Genomic DNA, 21,327 nt, shown 5'->3' with positions numbered 1-21,327 from the left:
CCACTGTTAGTATTAAAATTGCGTAATGTCAATAATAAAGTGTAAAAAGAAGCTAACCACTGATAATACTACATTTAAAAACAATGAAACACTGTTCCACTGCGCTCTTAACACAGATCACCGAGGTAGCAAGGAAATAATAACAACAGTGGCATCAGCAGCATTTTTATGAATGTTGCATGTGTGTTAAGTGTGTGTATGTGGGCACATTGTCCATTTTGTAGCGGACATTTGAATGAAACACCAAAGCAGAGCATCAGCATCCTTTGACCTTCTAGTTGCCCTCCACTGGAGTACGGCAGGTACAACTGCCCGCTGAACAATGAGTAAAACGCTATTTCCCCTCTGGGGTTAAGGAGAGCTACATTACACAACACTGCATGAGACTGAACAACACACTGAGTGTGCATGTGTGTGTGTGTGTGTGTGTGTTGCCTTTTAGTGTGTCAACGGTTGTTTGTATGGGGGAGGAGGAAGGAAGTCCTTGCCTTTGCCAAGTAGTAAAACCTGTCTTGCAATATTTATACTCCTCTTCCTTTCTCCATCCATCTCCTTCCAGATTCATGTCTTGTTCCTGCCCTCTCTCCTCTGTATTCCAGTCCTTCGACGACTTCCTTGCGCCATTTCTCATTACTTGATGGCTCTTATTCTTACTTTTATTCTTACTTACATCCAATTTGCGCGTAACTATTCCTCTTCACTTGTGTTTAATTCTCCTGCTGATTGCAAGCAGCACCTGCTCTTTACTGTATTAAAGTGACATCTTAGGTAATTTATAGCTTCAGAACCTTAAATTTTATAATAATCCCTCATTTATCGCACATAATTGGTTCCAGACACGACTGTGGTAAGTGAATCTCCGCAAAGTAGGGTTCCTTCTTTATAAATGGAATATTTTCATAGTTAGAACATAGAAAACCTGTTTAGAACCTTCAAAATATTTTTTTTTTTACATTATTAGAGCCCTACAGACATGAAATAACACCCCTATAGTGACATTTAAAATCATATTACACAATATAGTTGACATAATAAGAGTAAATAAGTAACTTAAGATTCATGATTGTGTGTGTTGATATAAATATGCTTCCGAGGGAAGCAGAGTGGGTGGCGGACAGGAAGTGACATAGGGAGTTCAGAGTTGAGTTTCAGCATGCCGTGGGTTACTGCAGCAACAGTACCCCGGGTTTTCATTGGGGATTATTGTGCCTGTTGTGAGATAATTCAAACCTGCAATAAAAGCCTGTTGTTCCAGCGATCAAGTGTGGTGATTGTGTGCCTCACAGAACATCACAGTAACATTACTGACACCCAGTGACTAGTGTGGAATACTACATTAAACTACAACGTCTTTGAATGCCATACACCTGTATTTTTTTTTAGCCATTTTTAGCCACTGTTTTTCTGCATTTCTGATGTTTTTTTCCCCCCAACTATTTCATTTCAGCTTCCTTCTTGTACATTTTCTTCTAGTAATTACAACTTTATATCTTTTTAAAAAATAATGTATTTTTTCTTGATTTCAACATTGTTACTAAAATGATATTTTTTCTCATTTAACAAGTTTATTCTCAAAAAATTGCAACGTTTTTCTCATTAGAAAACTTTTTTCTCTTGATATTTTGAATTAAATTATTTTTTGTTTCCATTTTAGCTGTTGATTTTTTTCCCCCCAAATATCTCAACTTTCTTCTTGTATATTTTCTTCTTTATTCCTTGTTTTTGACTTAAAAAAAAACAACAAACTTTAATATTTCAACTTCATGCTACTAAAATGACATTTTTTGACATCCTCAGACTATTTTATTCTTGTGTAATTACGGCTTTTTTTCTTTGCTATTTTAAGACTGTGCTGCGGGCCAATAAAATCACAGCCGCGGGCCGCAAATGAACCCCGGGCCGCACATTGAACACCCCTGTGCTAGACTGTATATCGGATATCGTAAGAAAGTCAACATCAAGCGTCTCTAGCTTTTACTGTTACTTTTTTGGTGGGGGGGTAACAGAGCAACTACTCAACAGTATATTTTATTCTTTTGTTGTTTCTGCCTGCACAAAAAAGGCCGACAGATTAACAGAAACTGTAACTGCCAAAATAAAGCCAACGAAGGGAAGAAAGAGAAAAAAGCCCCACAGAGCCGTCTGAGCAGCTGCTATGCTCCTCGGCACAGATTCTCCAAGTATGTGAAACTGCTGGAGGGATCAACAAAATGCTCCCATGTAACAAAAAAACATTGCAGCATTTATGGCAATGGACTTATTGGCACCTCACCCCATCAAATGTGAGCATTATGTGCTACAGTTTATTTTTTTAAACCCAAACAGGTAACTTGCCTGGCGTTGCACTCATATTTTTATTAAAATGAAGGTTAAAATCGTCTATGTGCAGCCAGGTTTTTATCCCTGCTTAAAAAAACGCTGATCCAACCCGAGAGACTGTGGAGTTTAATAGTGTAACATCACAGCCACAAAGTAAGCAAACACGTGTGTGTGGGTGTACTTTCTTGCATGGGTAAGGATAACACCTTGTATGGGTTGCTGCAGCACCAAAACTCTAATTTTAGTAGGAAAAGCCCTTATTTTTACATTACATTACATTCACCAGCCACGTTGATATTTTGTAATATGCAAAGAAGTTATACATATTTCAAGAAAAAACTGCATCTCAGCTTTGTGATATAGATGAATTAGCATTTTATTACTATGAACCTCGGTATTTGCTCTTTTTTTCCCCATTTTTTGCTGTTGTTTTTTTCCCCCCAAAATATTTCAATTTCCTTCTTAAATAATCTTCATACATTTTCTTCTGGTTATGACTTTATTCCCACAATATTTTTACTTTATTCCCATTTTGTTATAACTTTTTCCCCAACCATTTCCAATTTTTCCATAAAACTTTATTTTTTTTTCTATTTGTTTTTCATAATGTTACCACTTTAAAACATAAAATATGTTTTCTTTAATATTTAAACTCTATGCTACCATAATGTCATTTTAGTAGCTCTGCTGTTTTTTTTGTTTTTTTTTAAATTTCCAAGTATTTCAACTTTCTTCTTGTAATTATGGCTTTATTCCCATAATATTTGGACTTTATTCTCTTTTACCACAAGCTAATTTTCCAAAAATTAACATTTTATTCATCGTTTTGTTTGTTTTCCACAATATTACGACTTCTTCTTGAATATTTCAACTTTATGCTAATAAAATGATGTTATTTTTCCTCGTACCACTATTACGGCGTTATTCTTTTCACACACACCAACAGATACACTGAATTCTGGGTCGTGTGCGCAACTTTTAAATAAATCACACAGTTTTTTTTCTTCTCATCATCATTATTATACTCCTTATTGGCTTGTTCTGCTTTAAAGAAACTTCTAATTGTCTTCATGGGAGGTACCGGAAGGACGTTTGATGGGGGAATAGAAAGAAAATAACAAATATATAATGATAAATTAAATAAATAAAAACACAGTCGAACACCCCTGTCTCCCAAATGGTACGATCGTTTTCTTTTCACATACACTCTCTCCCATCCTGTACCTGCACTGGTCTGCAGCAGGTGGGAATGAGATTTGTTTGATCCAGTAAGCAGCTGAAAAGATGTGTCTCACACTTCTTGACCTTTAGCCGTTATTACCAAGACTTTATCACGACTAATAGTCCTCATTATGCTCCATCAAAACCTGCACCAAATTTTCAGTCCATAATGAGCTTTGTATTGCTTGTTCTGAAAAGTGTGACGCTGCTGTAAAAGTGTAAACAAGCTTTGAGGGGAATTGTCTTGAGTATGTTGTACGTTGTCTACTTTCGTCTGCAAGTATTCATGTTTTTATGATTTAATTCGAAACCGCAAAGGATATTAGTTTCTCCTGTGAAAGGAATGCACGATTTAATGATGATATTTGTTCGGAAGCCCCGAATGAAGTGCGGGGTCTCGCACCGGGCACCAGGAACTTCCCTCTGCCCTGCTACTTCATCCAGCTCCTCCCGGCAGATCCCGAGGTGTTCCCAGGCCAGTTGAGAGACATAGTCTCTCCAAGGAGGCGTCCGGGAGGCATCCTGACCAGATGCCAGAGTCACCTCTGACTCCTCTCAATGCGGACGAACAGCGGTTCTACTCCAAGTTTCTTCCCAGCCTCCCTACGGAGAAAACTCATTTCGGCTGCTTGTACCTGCGATCTTGTCCTTTGAGTCACTACCCAAAGTTCATGACCATAGGAATGAGGGTAGGAATGTAAATCGACCGGTAAATTGAGAGCTTTGCCTCGGCTCAGCTCCCTCTTCACCACAACGGACCGATGCAGAGTCCAACAAGGGTCACATGCTGATATAGCGACAAAGTCTCTAAATTGGTCACACCGATCCCTCATGCCAGGTCTTCTTATTCTCCGGCAGACCAGGTGTGCTAAGAAGCAGAGTCACGATGCCATCTACTGTACAGAGTTAGAACGACAGGCTACAGCCCCGTTATACGTAATGTGTTTATGAGCGAGGGCGAACAGGTAGTGACAAATATATTTTTGTTGGTCAAAAAAGTATGTACTTATTTTGTATTTGATCACAATCTTTCAGAAATGTTCTGAAAAATCAGCATAATGATTATCCAACACTACATGAGAGACAGTATGCTGTTTCTTTCTTTGTTGCATAAAAAAAGGGTGAGTGTGCGATGGAGCTCTTTGGGGGGGGCTGATCGTAGGATTGTTCCTGGTTTCTTGTCATACTGAAAAGTTACAATGATGACAGCGATTAAATGCGAACATGCTCAGTGACCACGGAGGTGCTGAAAGAGTCTGCTGTGGGCGGCGGCTGTGCTTCCATCTGCACGTAGCCACAAGCTACTCACATGCAACCTCATAAATAGCATGCACTGCATACAAGCACTACAATCATGATATCTGAGCATCATGAGCATTAATCCTCTCTTTCACACATAACAGTACATAACATGCAATTCTAGAATCCCCCCACTCCCCACCCCCACCCCCCACTACAGACAGAAGCAAAACTACTATGACAACACCGCCAGAGGAAAATATGCGGAGGAGGGGAAGAGGAAGGTGACGCTGAGAGATAAGATGACTGCAAGCAAGAGTGGATAGTAAGGATGAGAGGACAAGGCACGGTTATAATGAAACTCACCCATCTGTATCTTGGAAGTTGACATTCACTTTCTTTGCAGACCCGAGCAACTCTGAAACACATTGAAAGGGACAGTCGATTATTCTTTGCTGCAAATGTTGCATATTAATTGGCTGTTGCAATGCGGGAGTCATACTGTGGATGATGTGGATGTTATCATTGCACTCCACATAATTAAGTCAAATGTCAAGACAAACCCACTGTTTTTTTCACTTTTACCTTTCTTTGTTAGCAGGGACCTAAACCAGGATGTCAATTCCACTTCCCCCGGGCACAGACAAATAACAAGGCAAGCTTTCATTAGTTATGAATCACCAGTCATTTCCTCCGGTATGATAATGTCAGTGTAGGAGTTTAAGAGGATTATTTAACTGTCTGCTGTTTCGTGCGGACTACAAAATGCAGTTTTTAAATGAAGGGTTTTATTATTAAGGGAGAGAAAAATCCAAACCTACATGGCCCTGTGTGAAACACAACTTAACTGTGATGAATTGAGATCTATCAAAAAGTTATAAAGCCATTTCTAAAGCTTTGGGACTTCGGCAAACCACAGTGAGAGCTATTACCCACACATGGTGAAAAGATGGAACAGTTGTGAACCTTCCCAGGGGTGGCCGGCCAACCAAAATGACCCCTAGAGCGCAGCGATGACTCATCCAAGAGGTCACAAAAGACCCCACAACAACATCCAAAGAACTGCAGGCCTCACTTGCCTCAGTTAAGGTCAGTGTTCATGACTCCACCATAAGAAAGACACTGGGAAAAAACAGCCTGCATGGCAGAGTTCCAACACCAAAACCACTGCTGAACAAAAAGAACTTTAAGGCTTGTGTCAATTTTGCCAGAAAACATCTTGATGATCCCCACGACCTCTGGAAAAATACTCTGGATGTAAAGTTAAACTTTTTGGAAGGTGTGTGTCCCATTACATCTGGCGTAAAAGTAACGCTGCATTTCAGAAAAAGAACATCATAGCAGCAGTAAAATATGGTGGTGGTAGTGTGATGGTCTGGGGCTGTTTTGCTGCTTCAGGATCTGGAAGACTTGCTGTGATAAATGGAACCATGAATTCTGCTGTCTAACAAAAAAATCCTGAAGGAGAATGTCCGGCCATCCGTTCATGACCTCCAGCTGAAACCAACTTGGGTTCTGCAGCAGGACAATGATCCAAAACACACCAGCAAGTCCACCTCTGAATGGCTGAAGAAAAACAAAATGAAGACTTTGGAGTGTTTGTGTTCAGTTGTGTTGTTATTGACTAATATTTAGTTTTGTTTGATGATCTGAAACATTTAAGTGTGACAAACATGCAGAAAAAATAAGAAATCAGGAAGGCAAACACTTTTTCACACCACTGTAAATCGTTTTTGCACTCAAACTGCCGCTGGTGATGAACTAGAAACTGACCTGTTTTTTTTGCTTTTTCTAAATGCGCTTAGGTCACATAAATTTGACCTGACTTTTACATAATACCACACTTAACGTGCAGATGGTGTACAATTATTAAATATGCGTATCTGTTTTGCATTCTGCAATTTTTTTTGTTTTATTTTGTACATGTTTCCTGCTCACCCCCACCCCATACCCCTCCACAACACAAACACACACACACACACATCCACCCTGCAGGAAGTCGTACAGTCCTTCTATTGTAGAGGAGACAGCTCCTAGCACCACTGGAAGAGGAACATTGATTTCCTAACCGGCTATTTATGGCTACTTAATGCAGAGATTCACATAAACACACACACACACACACACACAAACACACACACGCAGAATAAGTAACTCTATATCCTATGTGTGTTTGTACAATATGTACTTTTGTATGTACTACTATTAAATTTTAAATTGTTCAATTTGTCAAGCAATAATACTAAGGTGGCTTGAAAAAGGTCAAAGGCACAGTTCGATTCGATTCGATACTTTAGTGTCACGGTTCAAATATTTTTTCGGTACAAAAAAAAAAATTCATGCCTTTTTTAACTTGTATTTTATTGAAATTGCCACCATTTCTTTGAACTCAAAAGTACAGTTTCTAAATGAAATGTGTCTGGTGCAGCTACTGTGCAGTATACCTGCCTTATTTTCTGCTGTGCATACTTATAAGTTAGAACCACACAACCACACAACAAAAACAGAGCCTTATAAAATAATACTCAAATAAATAATTTACAATTCAATTCAACATGGCAATAAAGATAATAACACATAATTACTGTGCATACACATAATTCATAGTTCTGTTCATAGATTCAGATCCAAGGGTTGAAGTGCAAACAATATCTGCCTTTCAGTCAACCGGTTACTTATTATTAGTATTTCAATTAGTATTTTTGTTGAATTTTGTTTAATTGAATCGTATTTTTATTCATCTTATTTTATTTGAATATACCCTTTTTTATTATAATTATACACTTAAGTGGAATATTTTTTTTATTTTCTCTCTTTCTCTCTCCAATACAGTACATGTACCTGACTACTATGTATCATTATCTTGTTTTCCTCACCCCTTTATATTTATTAATAGTATTTTGTTAGTATACAGCCCACTTCGCATTCTCTCAAATCTCTTGACATCGCACAAAACATCCCTTCCATTGGTTACCTTTGTCGTATGTCTTGTGTAATATGTTTTATAACCTCCACACGTATGTTAAACATGCACTCGATATCTCGATATGTCTATCACTGTCGTAAATGCACACACAATGTTTTGCAAATTTAAAAAAAGAGAAAAAAAAAGAATGAAAATGCAGCCGAAGTCAAGGCAATACACAAAAAACTTAAGCCATAAGAAGATTTTTTTCAATTCATTATAAAATAGTTGCAACAGTAAGAAAATCACATTTCCGTAAATGGAGTTCAGGGCTTTGGACTTTGCCTTTTTTTTTTTTTTTTAAGTTTTGCATGGAACTATGCCCTGCGATTGGCTGGCGACCAGTCCAGGGTGTACCCCACCTATCGCCCGAAGTCAGCTGGCATAGGCTCCAGCATGCCCCCGCGACACTAATGTGGAGAAGCGGCATAGAAAATGGATGGATGGATGCATGGAACTAGCAACTACATACGCAATTAGGACTGTTATTGTATATCTATGCATCTTACCGCTGAGTTATTTTATCTGGAATTTGGATAATAAAGACGAAAAATGCAGTTTTGTATGCCGCTTGAGATGCCACAACAGGAGCCGCTGATTGCTTCCGCCTTCGTGGATTTCTTTGCCGCGGAGGAACAACAGTGAATCAAGATGGGACTTTGATGTCAGCTGAAGATATCATGTGACATTTGTGACTTGGGTCACAGTAGCATTCTATCTATAGAGACCACTGTATTGAATACACGTGTTGTTACACCCCTAAAAAATATGTACTGTAGGTTGTTATCATTTTTGGGATAACATCACTGATAACATCTGCACAACATTGGTATCTTTGCCAAAAATAAAAGAAACACACACACACATGGACTTCCCTTTTTATAGTCTTGGCATCTGTTAAGCAGCCGCCAACTGTGACCTTTTGATCTCATAGTGACATGGCAACCGGCCCTAAGTCCTGATCTCTGTCTATGCATGTGAGAGAAAGTTGGAACAATGAACAAGCAATTTCATTGGTATCGCTTGGACTGCTCTTAATGCAGCACTTTGGTCACCCCAGGTTGTTTTAAATGTACTATAGGAATACAATTTGACTTGAACAATGACAACCATCTGTTTGATATATGTATATTTTTTAAATGAGTCGACAGACTAAGTAGAATAGACTAAGTCCTTGCATCAATACGTGATCAGTACGTCCTGCACAGGCAGCCCCAGCTGGCAGCGATGCTTGTAATCCAACTATAATACATTCATAGCTGTGTTGACTCCAGTGGGATCAAGTGTGCTACCAATACGTCACCAACAAACATAGAGAGAGCAAAACTGTGAGCAGAGACAGTTTATATCAGACTACAAGTGGCCTGTAATGCAATGTCATAGCTTCGTTTCAAGCTAGATTTGTGTCGCATAAACCTGTTCTCACTGGCAAGTCACTTGAATGGGTAAAGAAGGAAACCGGAGTACCCGGAGAAAACCCACACGCACGGGGAGGACATACAAACTCCACACAGAGATGGGTTCGACAGAAATTCGAACCCAGGTCTTCAAGATCTCCTGACTGTGCGGCCAACATGCTAACCACTTGTCCACCGTGCTGCCTGGTATCCACCCAATTCAAAGTAAATATGAGGGCAATATTGCTGACACCAATACTGATGCCGTACAAATGTTTTACATTTTTGTGATTTTCATGATTATTATTGGAATAAACACAGAACAAAGATTTTAGGCAAACAAAAAACAATACTGGGAATAATTTAACAACATATAAACACAATATACTGTACAACAATATATGAATATCAACAAAATAAAATTAAATGATTCCCTTTCATTACATAATAAAAATAACATAATAATAAGAGGAAAATCTACTACAGGCTTTCACTCAAATTCTTTGGCTTTTTGCCCAACTACACAATATATAAGTACAGGGCACATCCGCCATTCAGCATTCACACATTTTTTTCAGTTGTTTCCTTTTTTTTTCCCGTATAAAAACACACCTCATTCATCATAATCGGTAATAATTTATAGGACAATACAACTAAAATGTACAGTATACATGTACTACCATTTTTACATGTTTCTGTCTTGACGCTTCACTGATAATGTTTTTCCGCTGAGCGTTGAGATTTCACACTTTGTTCAGCGGCCCTTGAACGCACCACAGTTTTGTGCTGAGACTGGCTATACCGCGACTCCAATTCCATCTGTTCATCGATCATCTTGCATTATCACTCATTAGTTGAGTACCTGTGTATTTTATACTTTAAAGTGTTTAATAAAGTGTGTGAAGCATAGTTAGGGCTTAAACCTAGATTGTGTTGCCAGTGAACAATGACAGTTGAAGAGAGAGTCACTTTTATTGCAAATGTTGATCAGAAATCGTAGAATGTCAAGCTAGCATGAGGTTCTGGCGGGACTGCGAGCCATGTGTTAAAAATAGACAGTTTTTTTATGGGGGTGCCTAAATTACTCATGGTACTTCACTATTCACTGGTGGTCCCGATGCGTAACCTCTACGCAAAGCGGTGATCTACTGAAAAAAATATCAGAAATGTAACAATGTGAACTGCACATCACAAAACACACATATGTGTGAAAATAAACATTGGCGAGAACCGAAAAATATTCATCTCATCATGATTGTATCAATACGATATTGATACAACCCTGATAATGATCTCGATACTGTCAATATTTGGCTTTGTCCGCCCACCCCTAGCAAATATACAGTAGGCTACTACACTGATCATGACATGTATCGCTGTAAACACTAGCAGCCTGGTAGGACATTAATTGGTGTAAACTTTTATCTAAAATAAAGAGAACAACTCTGTTCTGCCTTCCAGGAAAATGTACACTGTGAGAACTTCCTTGCATAACTTCCTACTGGAGGATAGGAGTCTTTTAAAAATAGCAACATTCGTAAATACAGTAGAAAGTTAATTCAAAATGTTAAGCCCGCAGGGATTTGGAGAGGTGCCTGTCTGACTGGCAAACTGCTTGCAGCTGCAGGAAAAAGCAGAAAAACAAGTGGATTATATAAGCCAATATATATAATATATAAGCCATACTAAAAATTAAATGCATTATGTTTAGTAACAAGAATGATAGTCTTTTTCTAAGACGCACACACAAAACCATCATGCAGATTCTGTCTCTGGTCAAATGACATCAAGTTTTGTTTTTTTTTTTACACATTGCTGTTCGTCTTTTTTCATTTCCATTCGGTGGGCACACACCCTTTTTCAATAAGTTGACACACTCTCTCCTTTTCAAAGTACTTCCTTTCTTTCCTGTCTGTCCAAGTTTCTGCTCGTGACTTCTCTTTCCCTGGCAGTGAGGATGGAAAATAGTGTGCTGCACTCTGGAAGGCTGAAAGTGGACCTTTTACAGTGGCCCTGATCGGTCTGTCCTCCATTCGCCTCCTCTGACGATTCATTCATCTCTCCGCCACCTCTGTTTATATTTCCTTGTTTTTCCCCTCACCTCAGGACTTTAAATTTGAAAGGCGATAGCCTTTATTTTTCTCTCTCCGCCTCAGCTTTTGTTGCCATCACACCAGCGCGGATGAATGGGAGCTTTGTTTAAGATTCAATGTTGTTACCTCCATCCTTGGCCGGTTAAGGCACTTTGAATCCCATCCCAGAAACAACAGCCACAAATAAATTTGGACCACCACAAATGGATTTGGCACTACCCGCTCGCCCTCACCCATAAACATGGTACTGTCTGTGACTGTACAGTAGCTTGTAGGTGGTGGTAAGCATCGGAATTCTGCTTCTTACACACCTCACATGCACCTGGTCTGCCCTGGAACAAGAAGACGTAGCAGGAGGGATCAGTGGTGCCAACTTTGCAACTTTGTCGCTATATTTAGCGAGTATTTAGACTCCTCCAGGTACTCTTTTAAAAAAAAAAAAAGCACCAAATCCAGAGACTTCTTCTGGTCTTGACTGTGACACAAGCAGCGGGTGATGTTGTGAGCCCCTCCCCCGTCTAAAAGCGCTCACAGGTGGCTGCATCTTGTTCGTGACATCAAAAAACAACAAAAAGGAGCAACAGAAGAGTGTCAGTTCATATTTCTCAACGTATCCGCTTTGCTTTTCGCGCTTTTTACTCACTTTGTGTCAACCACGGTACATAAATCCAACAGCGTGTGCAAATGTGCAACACAACACGCCGTGCACCACCTTATGGTCCACCAATCACGTGTCACCGTCACACCCGGTCATGCCTGACTTCACTGACCCCAAATTTAGAAACACCTACATGAATAACATGACTGATCCAAAACTGTCACTGCTGACATAACCCAGTCTGTTACTAAAGAGTACAGTTTCCTTGCAATTACTTTATTTACATTACTTAAATTCCTTTTTTGTGTTGTGGTGCTAGCTAAAGGGGGCTTTTTTCCCCTTCAGTATGTCTACTAAGCAAGCGACAGACTCTTCTGATGGACGTGCATCAAAGAAAAGGAAAGTGTAAGTGTAATTAGACAGTGTAATGTGCTCACAAAGTGGTGAAACTAATAATGGCCATGTTAAATAGTAGAAATACTGCGCCTCACAATATCTATACAGTATATATTTTTTTACAAAGTGGTGGAGGACTACGCTCTATTTAGTGCCGTTGTACGTTTTCATCTCTACATAATTTCAATGTCAAAATAAGTACACATTTTTATGTGTGTGCATGGGTGTTTGTGTATGTGACATTCAGGCGATCAAAACCTCTGCATTTTATTATAATTACAGTCGTTCCTCGGCACTTTGCGGTTGAAATTTCACAGCTTCAGTCTAACACGGTTTTTCAAAAATATATGAACAAATCATGCTGTTTCATGGTTGAATATGGCCTGTTTTCAATCAGAAAATTTGGATATTGAAGTAAATTTGACACGGTTTTTGCATTAAATGCGCAACATAAATTAAGCATTTACAAGCAAAAAATGGCTAAGTGGCTAAAATACAAATATAAGGCATTAAGAAGACGCATTCAAAGACGCTGTGAATGATATGTAGTCTCAATAGGTGTCAGTAATGTTTGGTGAGACACACAAAAGCCAGACTTGATCGCCGGAACAACAGGCTTTTTATTGTAGGTATTATTTCACAATAATCTCAAATAAAAAAATCCCCTAATAAAAATGTGAGCTACTATTGCTGCAGTAAGCCACGGCAAGCTGAAACTCAACCCCCACTGTCACTTCCTGTCCGCCCGCCACTCTCTTTCCCTAGGGAACACATTTATAGCAACACACACGAGCATGATTAGTCTTATTATGTCTACTATGTTGGGTAACACAAGTGTAAAGGTGCCTATAGGGGTGTTATTGACATGCGGCAAGGAGCTGTCGAGTGCTTGACCCCCAGTATGCAGAGACAGACGTCGGTGGTGGAAAATAAAAATACTTTAATAAGGATATATAACAACGAAAGGCGACAGAGGTGGAAAAGGCTTTGTGAATAATATACACGGTAGTCATAGATAGACGCACCAGGGCACAGGAATGTTCACGTAGCAGCACAGGTGACAAGCAAGGATACAATGAACCAGCACCATACCTGAGAAGACGCTGGGCTTTTAAACCCCACTAATTGCGATTGCGGCCAGCTGTGCACAATACCACTGGGATCAAGCGGCTGCAGCTTCCCCGCAGCAGGAAGTGCAGCACACCAAAATAAGAGTGAGCACTTCCTGTCCTGCGCAACATGACAGTTATTTCATGTCTAGAGGGCCCTAATAATGTTAAAAAAACATTAGGAGGTCGTAAACAGGTTTTCTATGCTCTATCTACAAAAATATTACAAGGAATCCCGCATCACAGAAATTCACTTATTACGACCGGATCTGGAACCAATTAATTGCGATAAATGAGGGATTACTGTATTTGGTATTCACAATACTTAGTTTGCAGGTTTGTTGCTGTATTACTATAAGATGTTTATTTTCAATTATTAACAAGTCATTTTTGTATTACTTGTTGTGTTGCAGGTCCTTTTCATGCTGTGCCTGTATTTTAATTCTAATTGTATGTTAATGAATTATGGTTTATGTGATGGCCTTATACAGTATATACATTTCAGAGGCCTGTTTCTGTCCTTGCATGTTAGCTACTTTGCAGACAATCTGTGCACTACCCCCTTCCATATCTGTCCACATAAAAGGACATGAAAAGCCCCCTCATGTCATCAAATAAGGGCAAAGGCTCCGTACAAGACATCATATAAGGACAGAGCTGGTGAGAGGCAGCACTTTGCCAACATCTTTCTCTTTGCCAGCTGTACACACACCGAAATGAACTACTGCTTCATACATACACACATAGTATTAATTGACACATACAGGGGTGTCAATTTAACAATATGTTTGTTATTGTGGTTTTCAGTGGTGTACAACTGCACTGCATCATGCTGAGAGGTGTTTTTAATTGTTTGACTCTCATGCAGCTAAATAAGGTAAGCAAAAAACTTAGAAACCCCACTCGGTATGATGCAACGCACTTCAACACCATGGCAAAAACAATTACACCCACAATGAACAGATATTTTTAACATGTTCGAGTCGACGCCTCATGAACGCTTTCGGAAACATGAGCCATCAGCTCCCACTATGCACACCTGCAGTCAAAGGTTTGGATGCACAGTACAGAGTTGTGCACCGACCACGGTGATTTAAGTCGAGTTTTAGTGTACAGTAATTCAGAACTTACACGTACATTTTACTTCAATTAACCCCTTAGTCACTCACATTGTAGATGAAGTACAAGAACTAAAAGGAAACAACTCCTGTGGTTGGCTTGCACACTGAAAGGGGCGTTGCAAGGGGGCAGAGACAGGCTTATTGGGAGGAGCAACGCCACAACACTGCCTAGTTATCACTGTCGGAGCAGTGGATACGGCTTGGACCAGGTATGCAGTCAGTGATGATTGGTGGTGGTCGATCTTCTCCAATTTCTGAGCATTTTACGATGTTAAATTCACTTGACTTTTCACTTTCTCTTTCTTTGATGCACAGCCATCACAAGTGTCCGCCTCACGCTTGGGAGACATAATGCAGGGAAAAAAGAGAACTCAAAAGAACAAAAGTGACGCTGTCCTTCGTCAGTGCAGCTACGCACAACTTCGTATTCTTCCGCCAAAGATTTTCCTTTTGTACAGTATTAGTAACTGATGTGAGTGGGTAATGTAAACGTTATAACACGAGGACGGCCTGCGCATAGTCATGGTGGAGTAATGAAATACACATTTACCTGAGCATACATATTAAAAAAATGAACACTGAGCATCATTTTTCACCATTATGATTTAAAAACCCATCAAACTACAGATTTGGAACAGGCTTGCAGAAGAAGAAGTGATGAAGAGCTGTTTAAAATGGGTTGATATATGACGTGCACAACATGACTGGGACTCAGTGTCCCAGCAAGTGGCAAGACCGATATGGACAAGGGTGGGGGCTAGGGATAATTTGGGTTTCACATCTGTTGCCGTTTCTGTCCAGATTCAAGTGAAACCAGGTCAAGTTACCCAGCAAAATAATATTTACAACACTTGACTTTGAACTGAGGGTCGCAGGATGGCGACCGTTTTATCCAACCGCATGGAAGACAGCTATGTGAGGGAGTTACACCCCCAAGGTAAAAAAGTTTAGCGAGACCTTCTACATAAATGTAAATCTAGCAGGATTGAAAAAGTCGATGTCATCCCAAGTACTGTTACAAATCAGACATGGGTAACTGACAGACTGCAGACCCACAAGGAACCATACCTTTGATTATTCCAGCCCCAATTTCCAATAACAAAAAAATCTAAAAAAATAAAATTGTAAAATGATGGTAATTACGACTGTCCACCAGCAGGGGAGACTCATAACCAGTACTGCTGTGTGAAGCTGGGATAATGGTCCCAGGCGCCATATGCAGGCTCACTTCTATGGCGTCAATAAAGTGCCAAAATCCATGCGCATTAAAAACCATAATCAGCGCACATTAAGTCCACTCTCCTCATGCACATGTAGTCTCTGAATAACCACTCACTGACGCTTCCTGTTCGCGGGCAGTGACTCCCTGTTCCTTCTACGTGCTCTACGTTGCTGAGTTTTGGCATTCTGGGGGCGGGCATTGAATAGATGGCAACGCAAAAACCCCCTTTCTGATCGGTCATTTAAAACGCCTACTGTCTCCAGAGCCAATCCAAAGCAGAGGAGGGTGGGTCATCATGGTCTCCTTTCTCCCTCGTAGTAAGGCAGTAAACCATCACAATCGCAAGTTTGTCTCTTGCCTGTTTTTCCACTAATGTCTCGAACCTAAATTTTCAACCAAATCCTGCCGCCATGATGACTCGCCTTACTCCGCCTCGAATTGGCTGTGACCTAGGCGATTAAAGTGACTCAGAAAGTTGTGGGGTTTGCTTGGCTGTCCATTCAATGCCCGCTCCCAGAGTGCGAAAACCGAGCAATGATGAGCACGTAGAAGGCACACAACCGTAGTGACCGCGCGAGAGCTGAGAGCAGTTATTCAGAGTCCACCAGCACGAGGAGCATGGTCTTTATATGGGCTGGTTGAGGTTTTTATGCACGCTGATTTTGGCACTATATTGACGCCATACACCTCCTCCCCCCTCCAAGAAAAAAATCTAACAATGTAAAGGCTGTAGAGGCTGTGATTGGTTGTTTTGTTTTTTTTACTTCTTACTTAATTTCCATGAGTGTCATTTCCTTTACAAATGAGGCCATTCTTGTTCCATATAGGAAACATAAAGTTACATGACAAAATGAGTTTTATTGCACGTCAGACGCATTCATGACCCTTAAAAATATGCCGGCGTAGTTACTGTATTAATTTCTGGGTCCTGGTGCACTGCTATATTTTTGTTCCTGGGTTGGGGGTCCACAAAAGTGTTGCACAGTGAAATCTGTAGCAGTAATAGTATTAATTGTCAGTAAACTTTAATGCACTGAAATGTTGTAACTGACCTGTTTTGAGCTGCTCTGAGAAGAAAAGTAAATTAAAACAGAGTCCTGTTAAAGTTTTTTATATTTTTTGCTGTTTGCAATCAGTTGCCTGGCACTTGGTCAAGGTTAGTGACATCTGATCGCCCCCCCCATCATCACAGAAGTTGCTCGTTCCTGATATAGATCAATGTTTATATGTTCCAAAGTGTGCTCTTCACACACCATCCATCCATGCATCTATATGGTTTTGCAGCTGAAGCAGCTGATATTATCATATTGTTTACAGTTGCCATACTTTTCCATAAGCTCCAGCATTTTGAGGTTGCTTTTCCTGTCTAGAGGAAACAGAGATAGAAGCACAGTACGTGTATTTTTAAGTGTAAGAAAAGTTGGTCTTACGGCAACGTAATGTATCAAAAGACAGTTAAAGGGTCCCTGACATGATTCATCAACTCTGCTTAATTATGTTATATATTGTTTGTAAATATGTTTCACATTGTTGGATTTTTTTAAAGCAAAAGGTACATTCGCAAAAAGTTACATTTATAGTTCACGGCACCAGCCATGATGAACTAGCTCGCAGCTCAGCCTCATTTCCGAAAGTGACATCAACAGGGTGACCCCTCTCAGCTAAAGCAGAGTAAACAAACCCTTCTCGAGGCAGGTCGTCGACTTAGTTGAGTATATTTTTCATCAAAATAGTAGTCATGCCAAAATGTTGTGTTGCTGCTGGATGTTAACAATATCCGAGTGACATTATAAGTTTGCTTTCTTTTCCCAAAGATGAAGTTTTAAGACAACAATGGGCAAAGCAAGTGCAGAGAACGAGAGACAGAGGGACGCCCGCCTCGAGTTCAGGTCTTTGCAGTGATCATTTCACTGATGACTGCTTAGAAGGAATACATTTACAAGAAGCATTTGGCTTGAAAGTACGGTATAAACGTATTTTGAAAATGCTATTCTGCCGGTACACAGGAAAAAAACACGACAACGAAGAATGACCACTAAATTTGGCACAAGAGAGTAAGTCATGTCTTGTTTGCATAATGTTTTCTAAACACTATTACATGATAGCGACAAGGCTGCAAAGCATTAGTACATGTTACATAAACATCTTTTGACAGGATATGTTTACTGTGGGGGGTGGCGGCGGATAAACAAATCCAGAGTAATTTACACTTACAATTTTGTGTTTCGAAGGCGACCAATCTCCATCTCCATGTCTTAAGGCTTAAGTCCATGTTCTGCAAGGTCTCTGTTTCACCTCCAAATGTTTCTTTCTTCTTTTCCCCTCAAAAACTATTGACACATCGCTCACATCTTCGCTAAAATCACTGTAAACATCCTCTGTCTCGTACACCGCCATGTTTGTTTACCCGAGCAATATTACCCCAATGACGTCACTTCCGGAAATGACGCTGAGCTGCGAGCTAGTTCGTCAACTATAAATGTAATTTTTATGACTTTACGGTTCGCTTTCAAAAATCAAATAATGTAGAACATAATTACACACAATATACAGGATAACACATTTAAGCAAAGTTGATTAATCATGTCACGGACCCTTTAAAGATAAGTACTGAACCACATTCTTTGGTTTTCTTTTCAAGTTTAAAAATAAAGAATCGTCCAGTGAGATGAACGATTAAGATTGGGGGAAATTGGTCCAAGTAATCATTGCTTAATTAACTGAAATGTGTCAAGGCTTTTATCAAGAGGAATAACTTTTATCAAGTGTGGCAAGCTTGACTGGCATCGCTTCTTTAAAATGACTGCAGTATTCAAATCTGTAAGTGATAAAGGTGACGGACCGAATTGCTGATTAAATAATTACAGCTACGGGAAGCCGAGCTTCATCCAAGCTAGACTTTACATGATCACCAATTACTGCCGATCACCAATTAGTGAGTTTAAAGAACCAATCCGGTCACGTGAGGGAGCAATAATGTCTACTTAAATAATACGTTCGTAGTATTTTACTATATATACTTATATATTGTTTACTGAGCAGCTTAAAAACCATTTAACCTTTTTTTTTTTTTTACGAGGGCTGAATAATTTGGGAAAATAATCACATTTTCTAAAACTTTTTAAATTGAGATTTTATATGCAATTTTACATTTCCAATCCAGGAAATGTGTTTAAATTGTAGATAAGTGAGAAAAAAAAATGTTATTACACAGTATCTTCTCAAGGGACATTATTATGGAAATGAAACTTAGTAGAGCCAGCATTTTCTTTGAGCGCCATCGTTATCCAGCACTGCCTTTAATCCTCTTGGGCATGGAATCGCCAGAGCTGGACCTCTTCTGGTGGGTGGACACCTTGTGCTCCTCCATCTTCCACTTGAGGATGCCCCACAGGTGCATTGGCCACTCCATCACCTTTACCTTCAGCTTCCCCATCGAGGTACTTGACATCTCAGAGGTGTTTGGGGTCGTTAGGTACCATGTTGGAGAACTGCCTTGCAGCTATTTAGACAATAATGGCTGTGTGCTCATTTTCATTTGAAAGTAAATCTACACCAATATACAAGCTGTACATGGACTACTCTAAAGTATATCCAAGGCGCATTTCTATAGTATTGTCCCCTTGAAAAGATATACTGTAATAACAAAGATTGCTGAAATGTGACCTGTCTCCACACTTTTGTGAGATACTGTCAATGCACAAAAGCAAAACGCCAAGTTTGCACCTGCGGAGTCAAAGACTAAACACATAAAACATTATGGTTCCACCTACCGCAGCACAACTCTTGGAAAATACAGATTCATGATGCTGCAGCTGAGCTCTATTCTGGGCGCCACACACTCACAAATACACACACAACTGCAGAGCACAGGGTAGCATAGATGGGGTTGCTAGGCAACAAGCATCCTCGCTATCATCCTACACATGCAAGTGTGCTTGCACTCAAACCACAACATTCACAATCACACACACACACAACGTACACACTAACAAAAGTGATGATAGTGCGAGGTAGTGTCTAAAACTAGGGATGCACTAATGGCCATTTTTTTTTCTCTTCCAATACCGATAGTATTCTGATACCAGAGCTCTGTTTGTTTTAATATTCTTATTATTATAGCGGTAGAATGACGAGGAGGTGGTCGATCAACAATTGCTTTATTGGACAAAACAGGTTACTGTCGGCCTCAACCACACAAAAGAATATCAGCAAATGTAGATAAAGAATATCAGCCAACATCGCTGTCTCCGCATATGCAGTGACCCCCCCCCCAGTTGAGAGACATAGTCTCTCCAATGTGTCCTGGGTCTTCCCCGAGGCCTCCTACCGGTTGGATGTGCCCTGAACACCTCCCCAGGGAGGCGTCCGGGAGGCATCCTGACCAGATCTGGCTCCTCTCATTGAGGAGCAGCAGTTCGACTCCGAGCATCTCCCAGATGACAGTGCTTCTCACCTTATATCTAATGGAGAGCCCAGCCACCCTATAGAGAAAACTAATTTCGGGCCGCTAGTACCCGTGATCTAGTACCTCACCTAGGCTCATGATCACAGGTGAGGGTAGGAACGTAGATCGACCAGTAAATTGAGAGCTTTGCCTTTTGACTCAGCTCCCTCTTCACCACAACGAACCAATCCGCCAATCCATCTCGCGATGGATGGATGGATGGATGGATGGCTGGATGGATGGATGGATGGATAATTCCACATGCGTTCATTCATAGTTTGGAGGATCCACAATATAAATAGTCATGAAAATAGAGAAAACACATTGAATGATAAGGTGTGTCCAAACGTTTGACCTGTGCTGTATATGAATTATGTTGGTGTCAGAAATTGATACCAAAGCTGCATCACATCGGCCCCATCCATCCCATCTAAAACCTAACAAGCCTCCTCAAGAGAAACTCAGAGTGAGCAAATGCATGTATTTAGTAGACTCCTGTGCCAACATCAGCAAAGCAGCTCCGCCTAACTCATTTCAACCCATGCTGGTGGTAAAGCACTAATTGCGTACTTTAAACAGGTCCACTGGAACTGCCTGAACAGACTCTGTGTAGATCAAAGCAAAGCAGAGCGAACACCAAAGCGTTAAAGCAGAAGGGAGTGCAATTATAATCACAAACAAAAACACAAACCACTGAAACGGCAGGGAGAAAGTAGCATTAGCAATCTTACAAATATGATTTATTTTTTAGGCTTTTGTCAACTGCTTAGGGGAAAGATTATCCTCAGAATATCACACTGATAAACTTATAAATGTATAAACAGATTAAATTATCGTTAATGGAGCAGAGTAGTGTCTACATTTTTCGGATCCCATTTGTCAAGTAGTAATATATTGATTTAGGTCGTACTTGATCTATAAGATGCTCATAGAACGGGAGCTGGTTGTCGAACATTTTGCATGTCTTGTAAAAATGTCTTTTACGGCGCGTGGCATGGTTTGGTTTGTTTGTTTCAGACATGCCTAACAAGTTACATTAAGGAGCATCACCTTTGCACATTTCAGCAGGAAATGCTCATTTATTTTTTTGTTAGTATTTTTTTTTTGTAGTATTTTTTATTCTACTCCTTCTTAATGACTATTACTGATAATTCATTCACACCATAAATGAATGAAATATGGTATTTAAATACTGGAATA

The 21,327-nt window shown here is 39.9% G+C and overlaps 1 protein-coding gene across 7 annotated transcripts in view; it reads right to left on the bottom strand.

Moving 5' to 3' along the window:
• The window catches only part of caskin1 (CASK interacting protein 1), a 108,307-nt gene that overhangs the window by 48,700 nt on the left and 38,280 nt on the right, over positions 1–21,327 (bottom strand). For all 7 annotated transcript variants that reach the window (XM_054760042.1, XM_054760046.1, XM_054760048.1 and 4 more), the window contains exon 2: positions 5,146–5,197. In XM_054760042.1, the coding sequence (XP_054616017.1) occupies positions 5,146–5,197 (52 nt within the window). The remainder of the gene's footprint in view (positions 1–5,145; positions 5,198–21,327) is intronic.

This window comes from Dunckerocampus dactyliophorus, chromosome 18 (assembly GCF_027744805.1).
Source record: "Dunckerocampus dactyliophorus isolate RoL2022-P2 chromosome 18, RoL_Ddac_1.1, whole genome shotgun sequence".
Taxonomy (NCBI): Eukaryota; Metazoa; Chordata; class Actinopteri; order Syngnathiformes; family Syngnathidae; genus Dunckerocampus; species Dunckerocampus dactyliophorus.
Note: the sequence above shows the minus strand (reverse complement) of the source record. Positions and strands in the feature narration are given on the sequence as shown.